Consider the following 24,561-nt stretch of genomic DNA (forward strand, 5'->3'; position numbering starts at 1 on the left):
ACAAACATAGGTTATCTGTTGCTTTATATCAGGGGTGTCAAACTGCCAGCCCGAGGGGCCAGATGCATCATAGCAAAACTGCGCCCACCCCATTGCCGGCAATGGAAAAAAGTCACGATACGTCGTGTCACGTGACATTGCGAGTTTGACACCCCTGCTTTATATTATTTTCATTACATTTTTGTTACATGAAAAATCATGTGTGCTTATTTTTACTCAAAAATTTAAAAATGGGTAGCATCTATTTGCATATTAATTAATTAGTTTTAATTTATTTATGTAATTGAATTGTTTGTAAGGCCAGAAGTTAAATTCAAATAAAATGTAAGTATGTATGTGTATCATCTCTCTCTCTCTCTCTCTCTCTCTCTCTCTCTCTCTATATATATATATATATATATATATATATATATATATATATATATATATATATATATATGTGTGTGTGTGTGTGTGTGTGTGTGTGTGTGTGTGTGTGTATGTGTATATATGTATGTGTGTATATATATATATGAAGTAGCATACTGTTTACCAATGAATTTCCTGAGGAGATCAGGTAGACAAGTCAAGTGGAATCCTGCAGAAGGAGATCAGAAAAGGAGCATATGGCTCAGGGACATACAGTATATACTGCTGGTGTAAATGTGTCTTTTTATAACACCTGAGCAAAATGGCAGAGAACAATGGATCCAACCTGGTTCAGAACAATGATGGAGGAAAGGTAAAAAGCTAGTGGAAAATGGACAAATCTAAGCTTTACGTTTACTAATACTTTGTTTCACATACACTTAGAAAGACTATTTTATTTAAAACCTATTTTATTATATGGTCTAATGCTTAACATGGTAAGAGGCATTACTTTATTGTGAAGTTATAAAGATTAGTTAAAGCATGCCTCTACTAATTTTAATACAAACAAAACTCTCTATTACTGCAATAAAAGATTAGAATTAAAATTAATCTTTTTTGTCCTTGTTAGACAGATTCAATCATGCTGGTCAAGCTCCCCATATTCCTATAGCCCAAGAATGTCAAATTTGCCTGTAAGAAAATGCAATTCAGGTTCCCATCCCCACATATTCTGTTTTCTTTTTTAAGAGCAAATTTTTTAAAAACCAGCAAACAGGTCATAGATACCTAGGTAATGAGAACAAGGGACGCGATGGCTCAGTGGGTTGGGACGCTGAGCTTGTCAATCAGAAGGTCGGCAGTTTGGCGGGTCAAATCCCGAGTGCTGCGTAACAGAGTGAGCAACTGTTACTCGTCCCAGCTTCTGCCAACCTAGCAGTTCGAAAGGACGTAAAAATGCAAGTAGAAAAATAGGGACCACTACGGTGGGAAGGTAACAGCATTCCATGCGCCTTTGGCATCTAGTCATGCCGGCCATATGACCACGGAGACGTCCTCGGACAAGTGCTGGCTCTTTGGCTTTGAAACGGAGATGAGAACCGGCCCCTAGAGTCGGAAATGACTAGCACGCATGTGCGGGGGAACCTTTACCTTTTTTTTAGGTAATGAGAAAGGCCATTCTTCTGATGATTTAGGAAAGTTTAATTGTTCCCTTAGAATAACACTTCTTTACCTAAGATTATCACTGTTCATGAAGGCCAAGGATCAGTCACTGAGAAAGGAATATTGGTATGGTATCTCTAAACACCTTTCTTGGTCTCTCTATGCTTCTACATTCAGCTGCCTAAGTCTCAATGAATCAAAATTACCTGAAAGGGAACAATTCATTGAATCTACCACACATCTTTATGTAGCTTCACAGGCTATAATTGATCCTTCCTGTTAGCATTCGACTTTATAACTACTTTGCTGTATTTCATGTAATTTGGCAAAAGATGCAGCTATTTTACGATGTTGCAGATAACTTGAAAAACTTAATTATATAACTTAAGATAATACTATTGCCAAATGTATTTTCACTTTATTTCCTGGTATGCTCACAATTCAAGCTACTTTCACATGCATGTTATTGCCCTGGTATTGCATATTGTGAATGAGACACTGCGGCTTTTACTTCTTAAAACAAAGACAGCTTTAAAAAGAGCTGAATATATCTTATTTCTAATAGCTTAGGAACTATTTTCAAAAGACTCTGTGTTCTATTCAGCTTCTTTCAATCAATTAAGAAGAGATAAGCAAACTAAAAAAAAAGACCTTACATAAAACAGAGCATTGGAAAGATTAACAACAAAAATAACCCCCACACATAGGAGCAATATCACCCACATATTTCCTATACATATTACACATACACATATAAGTGCATATGTTACATGCTTGCTCGCTTACTTAAATGGAAATCATTTCTGGTCCGTAAGAAAGAGATTTCCATCTGCAACTCCTATTCAACATCTTAATCCTCTTCTTCCAATAGTTAATCAGAAATTGTTTTAACTCCGGTATAATGGCTCGATTTATACATTACTTTTAGTCATAAAGCATGATTTACAACATCTAATGGCTATTAAACCAAAACCAAACAAACTACACTATATTTTAGTTGTGATATGTATACCAACGCTTATTGGCTACGACTAGCGGAGTAAAACCTACAGGGACTCGATTACATTTACCAACACAATGTTTTCATGAGACTTGTAGCAAATTACAGCAGAAAAAGATTGATTATAAATCTCTAATGCATAGTAGAATCCCATTTTCAGTTCTTTGGATCCAACTCATAAGGTCTATATGGAGCTTTGATATCAAATGTTCATGATATAGTAGCATTTTGTTGTGAATCAATGAGTAACAAACTGATTTGATTTTGCTTGTCATAACCCCATGCTATTTAAACAAGAGCATAATGGGAACTGCTAATTTTAGATCATACAATCTGACCCTTGCACTATCAAATACAGGAGACAAGAGGATGCAGGTTTACAGAAAATGAGTATGTCATAAGTTGTATATATAAATCTGCCTTTAAAAGGTACCAACTCATCAAGCTATACTTTTTTGTCAAAATAGAGGAGTCTTTTCCTAGTGCAGAATATTGTTCAATTTGTTGTTGTCCAAATGTTACTATGTTCCTCCTTATAATTTACAAGTTAATCTTGAAGTTTTTTTAAAAAATGGCACCATCAAAGCGAAAACTATCTTTTATAGTTACACACATTTACCTTGTTTATATTAGCTGTTTATCAACATAACTGTTTAATGATGCAGCCACCAGAGCTTAAGAATCTGACTACAGCACAATTTGTAATCCATCACCTATTTACTTATAGCAACTTGGTCCATCTCATCTTTGAAAAACATGGCTTTTAGGTTGTTAACAGATTAAATTCTCCTAACTTATAAATCTTGGCTTACAACCACATTGGATTCACAGCTACACTAAATCATAAAGCAATTTGTTTAGTTTGATATGCTGAATAAATCCAGTAAACAATAAACCCAAAAAAGCAATTACCCAATTTTGTATCATATTTGTATCAGATCAAGAACAGGTCATAAAGTGTGATTACTGGACTATATTTGGCTTGATTATTTTTTATGTCTAACACCTATCAATTAATCCAGTCATTCTTACATACGAGGCTATGTTATAGTCAATAAAAACATTTTAGAAAGTCATTACTGCATCAGTAATGAAATATTAAGTTCTATCCACTTTTGGGAACAAGTTTTTGCAAAGGTATTGTCAAACATTAAAATTAAATGTAAGTAGCTAATAACATTACTTCTTAAGCAATGAATCACATTGTACCTGTAAGTGCAGCTAACTTCAAAACTTAAAAAAAGTATAATTTTTGACATCTTACAGATTTAAGATTTTTTTAAAATTATTTCCTTATCTCTGAAACTGCACGAAGAGAACTGATTTTCATTATCTGCTTATGCATTATCCATTCATATTGCTCTGATAATCCTGAGGCTATTGATATCAAGTGGGCAAGGGACTAGTGGCATGATTATTTTTTACAACAGCTCTACATGACCCCTGTGAAATGGTAATGGGAAGTAATCACATGAAAGCAATAATCAGACTGCTAAGATAATGGCCAAATTTGGATGTTCACACTATAATTTAAGCTCCCTGCAATGAGCCATTTCAGCTGGATCAGTCCATCTTCTCTTCTAATCCAGCAGAGACCACAGTAGGAAATTAACAGCACAATACAGTTGGTTGTTCTGACTGCAATAGGTCAAAATTGGAGTAGTTAATGAAAACAACCTTTTAGAGCAGATGATAAAATAAAGGGGGTTTTTTTTGCTTGCCCTTAAACTATGCTGTTAAATTATATTGTGTACCTGATGTAGCTGAAATCCAATTCAATCATGTTGCTTCAGAAAGATTTAAGAAATATTCTTTTACAGGGAATATTTTGACTAAGTTAATATTTGAACTCTTTGAAAAATTTTAATAGTTTAGAATTTGGAGGAATAGACCAAGGTCCCTTCCAACTTTATTATTGTTGTTGTTTTTCTTATTATTATTATTAATAAATATTCCTAAAAAAAAGTGTCAGCTGAATGTATGGAAGATGGACATATAGAAATCAGTCACTAAGCAAAGCAGACATTAAGAAAGATGTCATACAACCTCTTCACTCAATGATTGGAATCCTGGCTCTGCTAGTTGCTGTTGCTAAGCCATTGTGCAGGCCATTAAGTGGAAGGAGTCCCAGGTCAAAAGGTATTGCGGGAGGCACTGAAGGCTGGGCTTAGACTTTGTGTTAGTTGGCAGGGTGCTGAAGTACAACACAAAGCTGCCACTTCTTGGGAGGTCCAGGCCTGCTCCCCACCACCACCTATTCAAACAATCATGAGAATAATGCCTGCTCTCACAGTGCTTTAGAAGGGCGACATGGCAGGAGGAGGCTTTTGAAATTCTGCAAGAGTAGGCATCATTCTCACAATTATTCAGAAGGTTAGAAAGCTTCTGCATGATTAGGAGTGGAGTCCACTTGCAGTTGCAGAAAAAGAGTGAAATGGGGTGCTGTGCATGCATTGGCTGGCCCTCCAACTGACCAAGGTCTCGTGGGCCAGGGAGTAGGGCTGGTCTTTTGGGCTGTGGCAGCATTGCACATGTTGCTGGGCTGAGTGGGTGATTGAGATGTGGAGAGATTGGTAGGTGGGAAAAGCTGAACAGACTGCCAAGTATCCAAATTTTCATAACATGGCCACAGGGGCGCTACAATAGCTGCCACTTCTGGCAACTGTTATTAAGTCCATATTCTGGATAAAGAGAATCATTGGTTTGAAAGAAGGGTTAAAAAGTTAGAACTGAACAGCCCTCCCTCAACCAAGGGGGAGGAATATGACACCACCTATCTCCTGCCTACAATGCAGTCCTTTCAAGAAGGCTCCACAACCATTTGCATTCTGATTCAGGTGACCCTGGGGGCACAGATAAAACCCCCAAGTGCTAAATGAACAACCAGATGACCCCCACCATCCAGTCAGAACTGATGCGGCTTGTTGGATGAGAAGTGAAATGTCATCTTCCTCAAAGAAAAAACATAGCCCAGTTGCCTTTTGAAAAAAGCACCCTTGAGTTATTACCGTATTTTTCAGACCATAAGACGCACTTTTCCCCCCAAAAGTCAGGGGGGAAACGAGGGTGCATCTTATGGTCCGAAGGTGATCCGTATGGCTAGCCCCAACCTCTGCAAGTGGAAAGCAAGGGAGATTGCCAGGAGCATGAATCGGCACGTGCTGAGAAACGCTGATCTCGCACTCCTGCAATCTCCCTCACTTGGTTTCAAGCTTCCATTGCTACAAGAGAAAGCAGGCTGAAACGGAGCGAGGGAGATTGCCAGGAACGCGATCTCGCACTGCTGCAATCTCCCTCACTCTGTTTCAGCCTGCTTTCTCTTGTAGCAAGGGAAACTGAAACCGCGCGAGATTGTGTTCCTGGCAATCTCCCTCGCTCCGTTTCAGCTTGCTTTCTGCAAGAGAAAGCCGGGCTGCAGGGCCGCCTCCGTGGGTACTGCTCTAACACAGAGAGGGAAGGACAAAGAGGGAAGGAAGGAAGGAAGGAAGGAAGGAAGGAAGGAAGGAAGGAAGGAAGGAAGGAAGGAAGGAAGGAAGGAAGGAAGGAAGGAAGGAAGGAAGGAAGGAAGGACAATGGGAGAGGGAGGGAGAGAGAGAAAGAGAGAGAGAAAGATAGGGAGAGAAGGAAAAAGAAATAGGGAGGGAGAGAAAGAGGGAGAGAGAGGAGAAAGATAGGGAGGGAGAGAAAGAGGGAGAGAGAGAGAAGGAGAAAGAAAGGGAGAGAAATAGAGGGAGAGAGAGAAAGAGGGAGAGGGAAAGAGAGAGGGAGAGAAAGAAAGGGAGAGAGAGGGAGAAATAGAGGGAAAGAGAAAAATAGAGGGAGAGAGAAAGAAGGAGAAAGACAGGGAGGGAAATAGAGGGAGAGAAAGAGGGAAAAATAGAGGGAAAGAGAAAAATAAAGAAGGGAGAGGGAGAGAAAGGGAGAGAGAAAGAAAGAGGGAGGGGGAGAGAGGGAGAGAAAGAGAAGGAGAGAGAGAAATTAAATTAGTAACATGATTGTTAAGTGAATCTGGTTTCCCCACTAACTTTGCTTGTCAGAAGGTTACAAAAGGCGATCACATGACCCTGGAACAATGTGACCATCATAAATATGAATCGATTGCCAAGCATCCGAATGTAAATCACATGACCCTGGGGATGCTGCAATGGTCATAAGTGTGAAAAATGGTCATAAGTCGCTTTTTTCAGTGCCATCGTAACTTTGAACAGTCACTAAGTAAATCATTGTAAGCCGAGGACTACCTGTACTTTATCATTTTTTCCCCTTTTTTGGGGGGGTGGGGTGTCAAGTTTTTGACACCTTGCTGGGCGACTGGTGGTACTCGGACATTGCCTTGTCCTAAGTGGTACAATGGATGAAAAGGTTGAAAAGCCCTGTTTTAGTATACTGATACTATTTGGTTCAGAATATTTTTTTTCTTGTTTTCCTGCTCTAAAAACTGAGTGCGTCTTATGGTCAGGTGCGTCTTATGGTCTGAAAAATACGGTAAGTCCATTTATCCAGCACCGTTAAAATTTCACATTTCAACATTTCAACTTAAATAGTAGCCACCTGTACACCTCTCCATAGAATGAAGGACTCCAGTAAGGCAAGAGTACTCAGAGAAAGCAATCTCCAAACCTCTACCAAAAAAGTTAGGATTCTAATTTGACCCATTTGAAAGAAGTCTCAGTGGTTCCTTGAAAATACAATAGCGAAATGGAACTGAGAGGACAGGAAAAGAGGATGAGGCAGTCTTCTGACTGACAGCTTTAAAAGAGACTACTCCTTAAACATATATTACAAGTAATGCTTTGCGGGGAGGCAGTTCTTACTTGCCCTGGCATTTATAAGACAAGAACATTATTCAGTCACTCTTTCTTCATGTTTTGTTTTTTTATTCTTTACGGACTGGTGTACTGCTTACTCCATGAATTCTGTGGAGCTTGTAGACATCACACAATAAAATCTATCCAATTAATCATTAGACAATTAAACAGCTAACCCACTTATATGTGCTGTCAACCACATGTGAAGATTTCCCAAAATCTGTAGAAAGACCCAGATTTTACTGATTTCCTAAGTGGTAAGAAGGAAGGAATCATCCTGACCATGCTCCATATGGTTATTTTATTAAGCATGAATCAAAGCTTTTCCTTTCCATAAAATAATAAGTTTGTTTATAATATGTTTCCTGAAGTCATCATCCAGTTAGTCTGATTGCTATAAAAACCACGAATTAAAGGAATAATGAAGATGTAGCAGACACCTCTCTTTGCCAATTACAACTACTAAATAGTATCTGCATGTTCATAAACATTTTGCTTTGGGAGGTAGTTGAGAGTAAAATAAGGCTGTAAAAAAACTTGCTTATAAACATCACCAATTTGAGCTTTGAGGTGCTTAGTAATATTATGACACTTACTGCAGACAGTTGACTCCATGTCGATCTTAGAGGTTTGTATTGAATGACTATTTGTTCATCTAACTTGTGTTCTTTTGATTCTACTTCTTCATCGGAATCTATATCCAAAGCTTTTTCTTTATAATTCTGATATAACACTGCATTTTCTGTAATAACAAAAAACCAAAATTGATTTGAGATACTTCTAATAATTTTCTCTTAGACAGCTAGTTTTGTTCAGAACAGATACTGGGAAAGCATATTATAAAATACAGAAACATCAGGTCAGCCAAATTCAGGAAGGAAAAACAAAAAACCTATTTCCTCCTCCTGTAGATGATTGAATACAAAGGGTTCCTCTGTGAAAGATGGCTGATTTATCTTGTTAGCAAGGTACGTAAACAAGGTGTAAAGTCATTTGAAACTTTAAACAGAATCAATTAGTTTGTTGTAATTATGATTGCAAATGCAGAGCTAAATGGTATATAGCAACATCTTAGATTTAGTACTAAATATTGGGTTTTTTTCTCAGGCCTATTAAAATGTCAATCAAACCATTCCATACTTTATCATGTTGCATAAATTATACAATCTGATGTTTTGATTTCCTTTACTTTTTAAATACTGAATACATATTACCCTAATAAGATTTAAAAAATGATAATATAGAACTGTTGTAAAGTTACAGTACCATACATCGTTATTATAAATAAAATAGGCTTGACCTAAGTATCTGAAGTTTCAGTCAGAAATCCCAGATAGCCCTATTTCAGTTAAATGTAAGTTATTTACATTCCACATGAATAACAAATTAATGCAATACAAAAATACACACATAATCAGTTAAGAGGCATGTTAACAATAAAATGACCTTCTGAAAGTAGGCTGAACTATGTTTCAATTCTTCTTATATGTGAATCTTATGAATATTTATTGAATTATATAGAAGTTACACACACACACAGGATCAATCCTATCAAGTCTGGTTTCCTGTTATTAATACTCTTTGAGTAGGGGGAGAGTAACTGGATTTGAGCCCCGCTTTCAATTTATCATGTTACTTTTCAACTGTTGTTCAATTTACAGCTTGGGCTGAAAGCCTAAGATTTGTGAAATATGGGATATATAAATAAGTTGCACTGGTAATAACAAAGTATGAGGATACCACTGAAAGTGTGAAAAAATATTAAAAATTCCAATATGTTAAACCAGCAGCATATGTAGATCAAATCAAGTCTTTATGATCATAGACCATTATAAATCAGCATAATGTATGTATGTATATATGTATGTATGTGTGCGCGCGTGTGTGTAAATTTTAGATTGCTAACAAAGAATTAAAGGGAGATTTAGATTTAGATTGTTAGCAATCTAAAATTTACACAAATATGAGCTGTCACTGTTGTGACTACTGCCTGTCGATGGCCTTCGGTTAGGCCAGGGGTGTCAAACTCAATTTCATTGAGGGCCGCATCAGCATTGCGGTTGCCCTCAGGGGGCTGGGTGGGTATGGCCAGGGTGGGCGTGGCCTACTGGGTGGGCATGGCCTGCTCTACATCATTCGCATCAAGGGTGCCTATGGGGGCCTGGGCAGGAGTGGGACAGATCTGAGGGTCTCTGGCAGAGGGCCAAGGCAGTGGGGGGCGTTCCCTCACTGTTTCCAGGATGGCTTCGCAGGCCACATGAAACCACTTTGCGGGCCGGATCTGGCCCCCGGGCCTTGTGTTTGACATGTCTGGGTTAGGCTGAAACAGGAAATAAAGATTTGTCCCATGTTTGGGGCCTAGCAAGGTAATCTAAATAGTTAACAAGCATTTAATATATATATTGTGGCTAAAAATGAAGCAGTCTCAAATTAAGAAATATGAGGCATTGAATGAACAAAGACATTAAAGGAAACTAACTGCTTGATGAGACAACTTGGACAATATAGAAAAAAGAAAATTATGAATTAAAAAAATCCACAGACATCTGAAATGCAAATGACCAACAAAACAAAGTGTTGCCTACAAGTAATAAAAGTATGCAAATTAGGACAAGAAGTAACAATGATAACCAAAGAAATTCACAATACCAATGAGAGAGATGGGAGCCCACACAAATGGGCCATAACCAATGCTTATATAACCATTATAACAAGATTTATACCTTGGATTTCCTTATTCTCTCCATTAACTATACAATATAACAGAATTCTTTGTAATAGGAAATCCTCTTATCCTATTTTACTATACTTGAATACATTATAAAGCTGGTTCAGAGTGTTTTCCCACCCATGCTACTAGTGCAGTGTTTTTCAACCTTTTTTGGGCAAAGGCACATTTGTTTCATGAAAAAAATCACGAGGCACTCCACCATTAGAAAATGTTAAAAAATTTAACTCTGTGCCTATATTGACTATATATAAAGTACCGTAATTCTCTTGAATAGGAATCAAATAAACACAAAGAAAGTATTTTATAATTACTTTTCAATTTTTCCCACGGCCGCGGAACAGTGGTTGAAAAACACTGTACTAGTGGAAGAACACTACAGATAATACAACCAAAATGTTTGTTGATATTTGGTGTAACAACTTTGGTTTTGTTTTCCCTCATCCTGTTAATATAAACAGAAGAATCTACACCTTTGACCCAAACTTTGCTTTGCAGAGTTAAACTTAACCTGGTTCCATTTCTTTATACGATATATCATTAAAAATTAGCACAGAATACCCAAGCAGCTCTTACCTTGTCCATCAAATGTCCCTTGTCCTTTTAGCATTTTCTTCTATATTTCAAAAAGAAAAAAGAGAAGGGGAAGGGGAAATTGGTGAAACTAGGAATGCTCATAAGAATAAATGAATTTAAAATGTTTTCCATAGCATTTAATCATTAGTAAGTTAGGATAATAGCCACCTTCCAGGAGGTCTACAACTTTGGTAATGTTCCGATTTGGAATCAAACTTTCCCAAACCCATTGAAAGTAACAGACTTTGACATGCATATCAGTAATATTTTTGTTGAAGAAAAATTTTAATTTTTTTATTAAAGTAGGAAATGGTTCACTGTATAATGAAGTATAATGAAAGTATAATGAAATGCATACAGTAAATGATTTTATTAGTCTTTAAATTCAATAGTATTTCCTGTATAAAGGAAAAGCCAGCCTTTTTTCCCAATTACGCCCCCTCAAAAAAAACACCTCTAGTTTCAATAGACGTTACTAAAAATTAATTGGACACCATTCTTTTAGAATATATTCCATCAGAGATAATGTCTTCATAGCTTAAATCTTATATTACTTGGTAATAGGTCTGGGGAGTTGGATTGAAATTTGGATACACGTAACAGGACTGACGTAAAACAGACTTTCCTATTCCATCTCCACTTAGCAGATTCTCCATGCTCCCAGAGTTATATAAATTACCAGAAGTAACAGATCAAAGATCAGATGAAGGCTGGATTGACAGAAACGCCTCTTAATCACAATTTACCTCATTCAGCTTCAACATGGTAGAAGAGTTGAAATGAAAAGAACAGGATATAATAGCAATGATCTGTTTGTTAAATCACAAGTAGCTAGGTTTATCCATGATGCTAAGACATAATCGTAACTTCCAAAACACAATGACTGGGCTGCACAACACATTAAGCTAAAACTAAACAACCACACCGTGTTCAGGGATACTTAAAAAAATCCTAACATTCCTCAGATGATCTCTACATTCCAAAATGGAATTTTAAAAAAGAAATCTTCAAATTCTTTGTTTTTTAACAGTTTAATGCATACATTTCTGTGTAAAAATCTCTGAGGTCCAAGGTGGAGGTTAACATTATGAATTTTTTAAAAAAAATATTTGTTGAACAGCTATACCATGGTGCCTAGCAAAGACAGGACTGTAAATGAAAAAAGAATCTTGCTTTTAGTAAAGACATGGTTAGCAAAATTATATATATAAAAAATCCAGTAATACATCTCTGCCAAATATGCATTGTATATGTGTTGAACTCTGTAAGAGTTTTACAAATGTTGCCTTTGCACAAATTATCTGACTTTTAAATTATGGGGACTTTAACTTTTCTTTATGCAAAAGTTTCTACCTGAACAGATAGCAAGAAACCCTGTCAGTGTAGTGAGATTCATCAATGACTTGACTGATCTGAATTAAGATGCCAGAAAAAAATGATTAGAAGGGTATCTATCCCCTTAATACAATTATTTGAAAAGAAAACCCAACTCCAAATAATGCTTTCAAATACACACACACATTGTTGCTAAAACAATATTTCCATCAAGAGTTATACAGATATTTACAACCAGGAAATATGATAAATAAAAATGTATAATCTTCAATCAGGACATATTGACATAATCTGGAACGATCATTTTTACCATGTCAACTAATATCATAAACTTGAGCATCTGAATGGAAATTTATGAAACGGTAATATTCTCGTGCATATAGCTATAAACATTTTAGGTTGCCAGCCTAGAGGAAGTTCAAGCAAATCAATGCATGACCTCGCCTTTTTCTGGGATAAGATTAAGATACAATCTTCTGGTCCTAACAAGAGTCCAGAGTACCTAAAAATACTGCTCTCAATAGTCAGTTTGTTTTTCTACTGGATAGTACTGCACACTAACCAAGTTTGAAACACAAAGAGGAAAACTGAGTTTGTATCCAGAGCTTGTGCTAGAGTTGAGAAACATTTCAGACACAAAACCTCATCCCATATGAATGTCACAGGGATAAATTTTTGGATAGCTACTAAGAGCACTTGATGAAATAAAGAATTCACTGTGATTTTCAAGACATGCAGTTTGAATTAATTTCCCACTTAAAAGAGTAAATAAAAGATTATCACAGATAATGAAAAGTGGATGATGCATTGTATATTTAAAATATGTACCTTTTAAGAAAAGTAACACATTGCATTATTAAGGTTTTTCCCCCCTAAATGGATAAGATTACATATAGCAGCAAAGGGTCTGTTCAGGAAGATTTCAAAGACTCATTTAGTGATAGGGCTGTTATCACTCATTTGTAGTAAAGAATATTTCCTTTCTCATCCTTAAACCTGTAAGATTTCTCACATTTTTCCCTATTAATCTATGGTTAAAATACTATTCTGATCTCGCAGCATAAAAACTAAAACACCAAATGTTCAAAATAAGCCCATCTGAACTACCAATGACTGTAAACTATTAATAATTTCATTTATTTACTTACCTTTATTCTTCCTAAACTAGAGAATTTCTCTTTATCTTCAATTACTGCCTTCAACACTGGCTGAGACATTTTGCTTTTCGTTTTAATATTTGCAATACCATCAAAGTCAATACCACTCACAACAGCTCGTCGGTATGAAGTAGACCTCAAGCTACGCTTTAGCATCCCTGGGCTTTCCACATCCCCTTCTGCTTCATCATCTTCACTGGCTGCCAAAGGTGCATCAAGAGTCTCCACCATGCTGCGTACCTTAAGTACCCTGCTGTTTGGCTCTGAATTCTGACAATTAGCTTTACCAATTACTCTTGTTTCAGAAGCTAAACTCTTAGGGATGATTTGCTGTTTTCCCACTTTTAATGCGGCAAGACTATTTGTGCTTAGAATCACAGATGACATATCTGATTGGCCATTCCGATTTGATGGTATTCTTTGCAGAGGCAAATGTGCAATGTCTGTGGGAGTACGCAGGCAAACAGCTTCATTTTCTAAGTTTTTAGGAAGTTGACTCGGTTGTAATGCTAAGTCAATGGTTGTGTTATTATTTGGCGAATACACAATTTCCGTTGGTGACACTCCAGGGCTTGATTTGAAAACAATATGTTCCATCTCAGAATTAAGTGATGCTTGATTAGAAGCCTTCCTTGTGCAAGTTGATTTACTGCTTGCTGAATCTAAATAACCACTCGATGTAAAATTTATAGAATTATTTGAAACCATTTTCAAGATTTGTGGGGACTGGTCAGAAAGTGTAGAAGATAAGGTTCTATGTTCTGGAAACTGAACCTTTCCATTTGGTACACTTTTACAGGTCAAAAGCAAGGGACCTCTCTGAATAGAGTTGTTGTCTGGACAAGTAATTGTTTCATCAGGTTGCATTGAAGTGAATGTATCTTTGTCTTCCACAGGAAAATCTGTGAAGAGGACCCCAGTGGAACTCTGATAGGATTGTGGTCTAGGTTTGTTCTTTGTATGCAAATGCCCACGATGAGCTGATCTTCTCTTCCACAATGGTGTAATGTTGTTATTGGAAAAGTCCACTTCATTTTGTCCATCCATAACCCAGAACTGAGGTCAATTCAACATCAACACAGGAATGCAATATGTCCTATTGCACAATAAAAAAAAGGAAAAACAAAAACTTAAATCATTCAGTAGCCACAATCTAATAAATCACCCTTGATGGAAAAAAGGTAGAAGAGAAAGCGTCCATCATCTCAGTATTACTTTTTAATAAAAGCAGAAACTGTCTACCATTTCCAAAACATGTCTAGTACTGTTGGGAGAGGATTTGAGCAGTAGCAGTTTGAAGCTGAGATAGGTAATGGATACCATTCAAACGCCTCAGAGAAGGAATGGATTAAGTCACGGGTGTCAAACTTGCCACATCATGTGATGTGTCACAACGTGTCGTGACTCTTTTTGCATTGTCGATAATGGGTTGGGCGTGGCTTCGGTATGATGAAACCGGCCCATGGGCCGGCAGGTTGACACCCCTGGATTAAGTTCTAGATTGTTCTTTTAAATAGTAATGCCCAGGCCCCATTTATGAAGGATGATTATCAGATGTATTGATATTTCTCATTCGAATTAAAATATCAAAAAAATGTTTCAGTGTTTTCCATCTTCCCACAGACTCCCATCGCTGTGGTTAAAGAATAAAGGAGAAAAATTGTATTCCATAAAATGAAATAAAAAAAGAATGCTTGATGAACACTCAAAGACTTTGGCTTAGAGCTGGTGAGTACACTAATAACAGTGGACGTATGGAAGCAGAGTTTAACATTTAAATAAGTAGGCAGTCTCAAATGTATTCTTACAGTTATTCCCACCAAGATGATATGAAAAGGTTCACTGGTCATATTGTGCCAGAAAAAAAAACCCTTTTAATTAAAGTTTTTCTGAGGCATTTAAAGGAAGCAGTTTTTTATTCTACATGCAGTTAAACAGTGAGGCTGTTTTTTTAAATAAAAGATCTACTTTATTACAGCACAAGAATACTAGCCAAGAATAATTTAACATAAGCCATGGTGGTTCCAGAAGGCAAAGCAAAAGAAAGGTAATCATTTGTATTGGATCGACTTCTGTTGATCTACAAGTCATTCTGCTCTCCACCAGACAGGCAAATTAAGAACACTTTATATTTCCTATCACAAATAAATTCTCTAGAAAAAATATTTTTTTAAGTTTGAAACCATGTAGGGTATGCAATAGTTATGCAGTCTGGTGCCATTTTTTTCATCAAACCTAATTTCACTCAATACCATCAATCCATATTTCAGATACAATCATGCAAATATTTCAGGGATATTAAGAAAATAGGTACAATTTGTACAAAGCCTAACAGTGCTTTTTAGAAAGGGTGGCAATACCTTAAAACATACCCCAAAACATACACAAGGGATCCTAAGAGAGTAGCTAGTGTATGACAACAAAGAATAATGGCATTACATGCTGCAAAGTAGTATAAATTTCACTTCCTTTCCCAGAAACAAATCCTTCATAAATTTACATTGAAGAAAGCACCAATGTACTCCAGGGTATTCACTTTTGAACTAACATGTATAAGATTGCACTTCAGCAGCAAAGTTTATTGAATTGTGCCTTACCACCAGCAGAAGCCCAATCTGATAAGCAGAACTGTACAAAGTCTAGGAACATTTTACAAACTAGTATACTGTATTACACAACATTAGCTTTTAAAGCAAAAAATAGCAGCAAACCAAGATTTTGCTTTTAGACATTTCTTCCACAATACTTAAACAGGGTTTTAGAACCTCATTTTGCTCTAACAATTCCATGCTTAAGTATGCCTTACTCATTGCTTAGCCTGAGGCTGAGAAAGCCCAGACATGTTTTGAGGATAAGGCCCCTCCAGCGCCATGGGACTTGTGTAAAACATGCATAACATTACACAGTTAGTACTAAGGACAATAACAAGAATTCCAGCGTCTACATTAATTACAACTGTGTGCCATAATACAGTTGCACTCTTTGGTAGTGTTTGGATGAGTTTATGCCACATAATGAAGCACAAGAGGAGGACAGCGAGAAGCCTTCTCTGCACGATCCACGAATTGAACAGTATCGGAAACGAAGGATTGGGGGTTTTTTTTCCTGTTGTCCTTCCAGGACGGCGGCGCAATCCTTCTGAAGCCTTTGAACTAAGCAGACTGCACCTTTAAGAAGAAAAATCTGACCTGGCACTCCTCATATGAGCACTAGAGTAATTCCTATACTATGCATTCCTCTGTAACTGCTCGCATACCACTGTTCCCGTTAGCAGCCTTATACCGGTAGCATTGACATTATTCCCTATAATAATCCTCTGGCGGGTTATTTTGGGAGGGGGGAGTGAAGGAGCAATCCCCCCCCATCAACCTGAGGAAGTCTTGCGGCTTAGCGATGAAAGAAGCGCCGTGTTTACAACCACCAACTCAGCCCTCCCTTCAAGATCCCTTTAACGGCAGTTGCTGCTAGGAAAACTTTCTGCAGGGAAGGGGAGGGGAGGGGAGTTTTCCAGCTTGCCTCCCAACTAGGGAAGCCCAAGCGTCTTTCCCGCCAAAATATCACAATACAGAAGCCCCGGGTCAAGTCTAATCCTTCCCCCAATTAAACCCAGCCAACTCACCTCATCGGAACCGCACCAAAGTAAAGGCGAAGGCTTAAAAGGACTTGCAAAGCTTCCGAGCCTCGGCTCAGCCAAAACTTCCGACCGGTTGCTCTCGCGCGCTCCAGGCGCTCCCTCCACTCTCCACCCAAGACCCGCTCCTTGCCCTCCAGTCTGGTCCCCGCACCGTGCTCGGCCTTCAGTCGGAGCCCCGCCCTCGCCAAGGCAAACCCCACCTTCTCAACTCGACAGGAGGGCGTAATGAAAGCCTGTCGTTGCTGCTGCTGCTGCCGCTGCCGCCTCGCGGGAGCTCGGACGGCTTAGATCCGCGAGCCCCGGAGGTTTCTCCGCCCGTCCCCCAAAGGAGCTGGTCTGCTTTGCATGCAAAGACGCAACCCTCCCGTCTGCTGCGCGTTTGACGAAGCCGGGAAGGGCTTTTAAGGGCGCCTGAAATTGTCCCATCAATCATGCTGCGTATGGGAATCAGAAGTCCCGGTTCTACAGACAGGAGGGGATGATTTCCAAAAGGGGCGGAGGAGGAAATAGGGAGCGGGGAGTCCTTTGTGTTATTTGAGTGAATGGGACAAACAGAAGTGCAAAGACGGCAGTAAACAAAATATATGACATACGATCTGACCAAATAATGGCAGGACTCCGCAAGCTACTTAAAAGGTATCACCTGGATGAGGCGTAAACCAAATCACGTGGCTGAAATTGTTATATAATTAAATGAAATACTGCTTGCCACCAGGAGTGTTTTAGAGAGGGAGAGGAAATCCAGAACTTTGCTTCCTTTTTTTAATCAACTTACTGATAATTCTAATGAACATGACTTGCACGTTGTCCTGGTTCATGCATAAATTAAACGGTTTTTTTTTTAAACAAAAGTATGAGCTATTAAGCAGGCCATAGTTTGGGCTGCCAAGTGGCAGATATCCAGATGGCTGAAAACGCTGAAAACTTCTGTCATTTTTGCTGCTATCTATCTGGTTGAAGTTTGGATGTTCGCCATGTGGATGTTAGCTTATTGTTAGCAATTAGTCAAATGACCATACCAATTAAATTGAGAAAAGCCACATGGATATTATAACCCTACCATAGTAGACAGATTCATATAATGCTAACATGTAATGAATAAGTTTTCACAGCATTAAATCAGAAGCAAATTTGCCATATTGTCATAGGGTTTTTAATTGAGCTCTGCTGACAAGGTAAAGCAGGGGTGTCAAACTGCTGGCCCATGATGCGTCATGCCAAAACCATGTCCACCCCTTTGCCGGCAATGGAAAAGTCATACATCGTGACATGTCACGTGACATTGCAAGTTTGACACCCCTGAGGTAAAGGCATTGGAACCTAAATGGAGGCCTTGGCTGTTATAACTTAAGGACTTGAGCTACACTATCTCACTCAAAAATGGGGCTCTATTTTATTCTTGTTTCTGCTTAGTAAAGTAGAATCTCAAGCATGCATAAATTTGGAGCTTTATGCATCTACCCTAATTTTCCAGTCTGATCGAAAGTACTAGACTGTGCTCCACGCATAAAATATGCCTATTCAAAATTTGGTCCAACAATTTCAGTGATTAAAGTACCAAAACAGTAAAGAAAAAATCCTAAGAGCTGAGAAATGTGAAGTTCTTTCTGTATTGCCATTACTGGGCCATGGTTTCAGTGGACAAATATGAAAGAATTTAAAATACTTTGTCAAGTGAGAGAAGTCTTTCTGGGTTAAAAAGGTCTTGCATGCTTGTGAAGATAATAAAATAATAGTCAAATAATTGTCCATTATTACTCTAACCTTTTTACTCTTGTGCAGATGTTTCAATATTTAATCCTTAATTCTTATGGAAGAGTTGTGAATCTGAAGGACTGAAAAGCAAAGTGTCCCTACAATTCATTACAGAATTGCCATTATCCTTTTTTCTGTTAAAAATGTCTGGTACAATGAAGTAAAATGTACAATGAGACTTTCCTGTTCTTCTATAGCCCCAGCTGCAGTGATTTTTCTGGTGTGTTATCCTTCCATCATTGCTACTCTCTGCTATCATCTCACAGCATTCCAAGTGAAGTTTTATGATGAGATCTAGAGAAAGGTCATGATTTTGGATTGTAAATAAGCAGAAGTAATGTTGGCCATCTTTGTAAATTACTAAGCACCAAAGCCTGCAGCTTCAAAGATGTCGCAACTTTTTGAAGGCTTTGGTACATACTGTAATTTTAAGGATCATAAAAACATTTAAAGTAGTAAACATCATTTTTGTGTCATGCAAATTTGCCAAGAGATTTTGAGATAGCTTTAAGAATTTCAAAGCCTGCTGTATGTAAAATGCATTCATTAGAATTCCTGTAGGTTAGTCCTTTTCAAGCTTGGCAACTTTAAAATATGTAGATTTGCCAACTTCTTTTTCAGAGAAGCCTTCTACCTCTATTCGTATGCCAGCTAGAAATCAAATGAGTGAGGTTTTCTTTATTATTGCATTTCCATGATGAAAAAAATAATCACAACTTTTCAGAGTTGACAAAGATTACAACTACTATGTGGTTTGAGTTGACAGCTTTTCTCTTATGTCTGCTGGCAATTTCATATGCTTATATCAAACTTCTGATAGGATCAGGGATCAAGCCAGAAAGCAACTCTATGAGTATAAAATATAAAAAGATATCCTATATTTCTTAAGGCTCAGCAAAACTGGAAAAGTATAGTTGTAATTCTTCTCTAAGAGAAACACTTTTCAAACCAATTTCTTAAATTAATGTAGCCCCTAAGATAAAGTAATATGTTTTGACACAACCAATAGCAGCAAAAGACTTATATACGTAAGTTGTATGTATGTGCAAAAATATCTCCCAGCTACTAAAGGAAGCGTGCAGAATGACATGAAACTCCTAGTCAAGAATGACATTTTTTTAATGCAAAATGCTTCCCTCATCCGAAGCGAAGTAAGGTGACTATTTACTATTTTCCGGATAATAGATTATCAGAACATGTCTGAACATTCACATACAGCACTGTGTTCGCACATCACACCACATCACCATGCAGTCAGTTTTGGTGATTTATAAAATGCATTGAAAGAATGTGTGAACCCAACCAGCAGTACCTTCTTCAATAAATCTTTGCTAACAAAATTATGGCTTACTGCAATGTAGGAATCGGGATAATTTCACTGGCTTTTTTTTATCATGGTAACACAGCAGTTATGCAATCCATAAAATTTCAAACCAAAATAATTATTCAGGCTAAAACATAATGCAAACAGACCTTGTGTTTAAATTGATACTGTCAGTAGTACATGCATACATTAAACCTCAGAACCTTCCTTTATTAGTTATTTACAGCATCGGGGGAACAGCCTAGCAACCACAGTTTTGTCCCTATCCCAATGAGGGTGGCTTTTGTCAGACTATGATTTACACAGCTTTATCCCACTGTTTTCTAAATCACAAAACCCCAGCAAGCCCAACAAACACAAAGGAGGATAGAGATTGTCAAGACAATGCATTATTGTAACAGCAACATTTTCTACTGCCACCATAAAAACTGAACCCTGCTAAGGACTGCTAATGAGGACAAGCTTTAAGGGGTGATTCTTTCTAGATGTAGAAGGCTATTTCCCTGTAACCGCTTTTTTAAATTTAATGTGTTTATATGCATGCCACCCTTAATTAATGCCTATGGGGCAATTTACAACATAGTAATCAAAATACATTAATAATCTGAACAATCACCATTAAAAAGAAGGACAAAAAGCAGTCGTTAAACCATAATATTCAGCAGGAAATAAAGCTCAAATGTCATCTCCCATTGCTGCTAAATAAGGAGGAGTGTCAAAGGCAATATAATTATACCATCTATTTCTAAGTACAGGAAAAAGGAAATGCTTCTACTAGTGATTTAGATTAAAAATTTGAGCTTTTCCTAAGGATGAACAGGAATGGCATTTCCTTTCTTATTTCCTGTTTCTCTTTCACTGGTCAAGAAAGGCAACTAAAGCTAGGAAATAGATTCATCGGTCACCAGCAAGGTTCTGAAGATTGTATTTCTTCTGTGCTCTGTCTATTCTGTTCCTGGGAGATCAGATGGAATTCTTGGGTTGGGTAAAGTGAATTGGCAAAAACTCATCTGGTTATTACTCATTTGTTGCTTTCAAATTGGGATGATGGGAAAAATCAAGTGTAAAGTTCAACATGTTTTCGGGATGCTTCCAGATGTAACGTGAAGTTTCTATCAATTTTTGCTTCTTGGGGCTTAGGTTATTTATTTATTTTTACTAATTTATTACACAGATTTATACAGCCACCCAACTCCCACATAGGTGACTCTTATAATGAAATTGATTGGCCAAGAGTTGCCAACTTTAGAGGAAAAAAGCCTACTTCGAATGTGTCCATATATTTTATTTGGATCACTGTAACATGCTCAACACTATTTGTAGTCCACCTCTATATGAAAACATTCCATCCATTATTTTTGCTTGGATATCCTTCATGACAAATATTACAACTTCATTGGCTTTCAATTAATTTTAAGGCATAACTAAACATGCTGATTTTGGTCTACAAAGCCATAAACTTGGAACATGCAACTTTGTCAGCTTGTGGACCATATCGTTCTTTGCATAGTATGTCAAGGAACACATTTCAAATCTGGATAATCTTCAAGAACTAATTTTTAAAATATGGATATTTAAAGCACTGGTTTGTGTATCAAATATTTGCAAGCCTTAAGGCAATAATAATAATAATAATAATAATAATAATAATAATAATAATAATAATAATAATAATAATAATAATAATAATAATAAAGGTAAAGGTTCCCCCGCACATGCGTGCTAGTCGTTTCTGACTCTAGGGGCCGGTGCTCATCTCCGTTTCAAAGCCAAAGAGCCAGCGCTTGTCCGAGAACATCTCCGTGGTCATGTGGCTGGCATGACTAGACGCCAAAGGCACACGGAACGCTGTTACCTTCCCACCGTAGTGGTCCCTATTTTTCTACTTGCATTTTTACGTGCTTTCGAACTGCTAGGTTGGCAGAAGCTGGGACGAATAACAGGCGCTCACTCTATTACGCGGCACTCGGGATTCGACCCGCCAAACTGCCGACCATCTGATTGACAATCAGCGTCCTAACCCACTGAGCCACCGCGTCCCTCTAATAATAATAATAATAATAATAATAATGATGATGATGATGATGATGTTGGAAGGGACATCATCTAGTCCAACCCCCTGCTCAGGCAGGAAACCCTATACCAGACATGTCAAACTCATGGTGTCACATGATGTTGCGCAACGTATCAGGACAGTTTTGCCATTGCTGGCAATGGGGTGGGCATGGCTTCCAGATGATGCGTCTGGCCTGCAGGCCGGCAGTTTGAAACCTCTGTCCTATACCATTTCAGACAAATGGCTGTCTAATCTCTTCTTAAAGACTTCCACTGTTGGAGCATTCACAGCTTCTGGAGGCAGGTTGTTCCACTGATTAATTGTTCTAACTGTCAGGAAGTTTACACACACACAAACACACACTCCCTTTTTGTTGTTGTTAGTTGTGAAGTAGTGTCTGACCCATCACGACTCCGTGAACAATGTTCCTCCAGGCCTTTCTCTCCTGTACCATCTTCTGGATTCCATTTAGGCTCACACCTACTGCTTCAATGACTCCATCCAGCCACCTCAATCTCTGTCGTCCCCTTCTTCTCTTGCCCTCAATCTTTCCCAGCATTAGGCTCTTCTCCAGTGAGTCCTTCCTTCTCATTAGGTGGCCAAACTATTTGAGTTTTAGCTTCAGGATCTGGCCTTCTAAAGAGTAGTCAGGGTTGATCTCCTCTAGATCTGACCGTTTGAACGCCTTGTAGTCTAAGGGACTCACAGGAGTCTTCTCCAGCACCATAGTTCAAAGGCCTCAATTCTTTGGCGATCAGCCTTTCTTATGGTCCATCTTTCACAGCCATACATTATTATTTATTAATTATTATTAATTTTATTTCTATACCGCCCTTCTCCCGAAGGACTCAGGGCGGTGAACAGGGCAAACATATAAAAGTACAAAAATACAAAAATTAAGAAAGAATTAAACAAGATGCCCAAGCTACAACAATAGGTTAAATACATTTAAAACAACAATAAAATCCAAACCCATCCCCCATCAGGCCAGGCCGGCTTGTTCGAACAAATAAGTCTTCAGATCGCGTCGGAAGCAGCGAAGGTTGGGCGCCATCCGGAGCTCAACCGGCAACCGATTCCATAAATCCGGGGCGCCCACAGAGAAGGACCTCCCCCTAGGGGCCACCAGACGACATTCTCTGACTGGTGGCACCCTGAGGAGGCCCTCTCTGTGGGAACGCACAGGGCGGAGGGAAGTTGACGCCGGCAGCAGGTGATCCCTAAGGTACTCCGGACCCATGCCATGTAGGGCCTTGAAAACCATTACCAGAACCTTGAATCTCACCCGGAAGACAACTGGGAGCCAATGCAGCTCACGGAGCAGAGGTGTAACATGGGAGTATCGGGAGACTCCCAACACAACTCTCGCGGCTGCATTCTGTACCAGTTGGAGCCTCCGAGTGGTCCTCAAGGGCAGCCCCATGTACAGAGCGTTGCAGTAGTCTAAACGAGAGGTCACGAGCGCATGAGTGACCGTACGCAGGGCATCCCGGTCTAGATAGGGCTGCAACTGGCGCACCAGGCGAAACTGGGCGAAGGCCCCCCTAGTCACAGTTATTATGTGGTCTTTCAAAGAAAGCTGTGAATCTAGGAGGACTCCCAAGTTGCGAGCCCTATCTACAGGGGGTAATAGCTCACCCCCCATAGAAAGAAATGGAATATTCTGAATATCCCGAGATGCCGGTAAGCACAGCCACTCAGTCTTGTCGGGGTTGAGTTGAAGCCTGTTCCTCCCCATCCAGACCCGAACCGCTTCCAGGCAATGGGACATCACGTAGAGGGCATCACTGGGGTGGTTTGGGGTTGAAATAAAAATACTAATGATACCCAACTCCAAAACCACGAATGATCTCACCCAGCGGTTTCATGTAGATGTTGAACAGGAGAGGCGAGAGGACCGACCCCTGAGGAACTCCACAAGCGAGAGGCCTCGAGGTCGACCTCTGCCCCCCTGCCAACACCGACTGCGAATGTCCTAGGAGATAGGAGAACCACTGAAAAACCGTGCCTCCCACTCCCAATCCCCTGAGACGCCGCAGCAGGATACCATGGTCGATGGTATCGAAAGCCGCTGAGAGGTCTAATAGGACTAGGACAGAGGAATATCCCCTGTCCCGGGCCCTCCAGAAATCATTCACCAGAGCAACCAATGCCGTCTCCGTGCTGTACCCGGGTCTGAAACCCGATTGGTACGGGTCTAGATAATCCGCTTCATCCAGAACCAGAGGGAGCTGATGCATCACCACACTCTCAACAACCTTCACAAGAAAGCGGAGGTTGGAGACCGGACGAAAGTTATTTAACACAGCTGGGTCCAAGGCAGGCTTCTTGAGGAGAGGTCTCACCACCGCCTCCTTCAAGACGGCGGGGAAACTACCCTCACTCAAAGAAGCAGATATAACCGCCTGGATCCAGCCTCGTGTCCCCTCCCGAGCCGCATAAACCAGCCAGGAAGGGCACGGGTCCAATAAACATGTGGTGGAGCTCAACATCCCCATAATCCTGTCCACTTCCTCCGGAGTCACCGGATCAAACTCCTCCCAGATAACATCGACAAGACCACCCGTGTCCTGATCGTCAGACTCTGCCCAGTCGGAGTCCAAACCGGTCCGAATCCGAGCAATTTTATCCGACAGATGTTGACTAAACTCCTCGGCACGACCCTGCAAGGGTTCC

The 24,561-nt window shown here is 39.1% G+C and overlaps 1 protein-coding gene across 2 annotated transcripts in view; it reads right to left on the bottom strand.

Annotated features, from left to right (window-relative positions):
* The window catches only part of ARHGEF26 (Rho guanine nucleotide exchange factor 26), a 46,784-nt gene extending 29,885 nt beyond the window's left edge, over window positions 1-16,899 (bottom strand). Inside the window, exons 1-4 of one of the 2 annotated variants that reach the window (XM_081328129.1) lie at window positions 16,736-16,899; window positions 13,108-14,212; window positions 10,625-10,664; window positions 7,917-8,062 (exon numbers count right to left, since the gene is read on the bottom strand). In XM_081328129.1, coding sequence (XP_081184255.1) covers window positions 7,917-8,062; window positions 10,625-10,664; window positions 13,108-14,163 — 1,242 coding nt within the window. In that variant the 5' untranslated portion in view covers window positions 14,164-14,212; window positions 16,736-16,899. Of the gene's footprint in view, window positions 1-7,916; window positions 8,063-10,624; window positions 10,665-13,107; window positions 14,360-16,735 lie in introns of those variants that run through there. The other variant, XM_081328130.1, reaches the window with a different exon arrangement.
* Between the last annotated feature and the right edge of the window lie 7,662 nt (window positions 16,900-24,561).

The sequence above is a fragment of the Vipera berus genome, assembly GCF_964194415.1.
Source record: "Vipera berus genome assembly, chromosome: 5".
Taxonomy (NCBI): Eukaryota; Metazoa; Chordata; class Lepidosauria; order Squamata; family Viperidae; genus Vipera; species Vipera berus.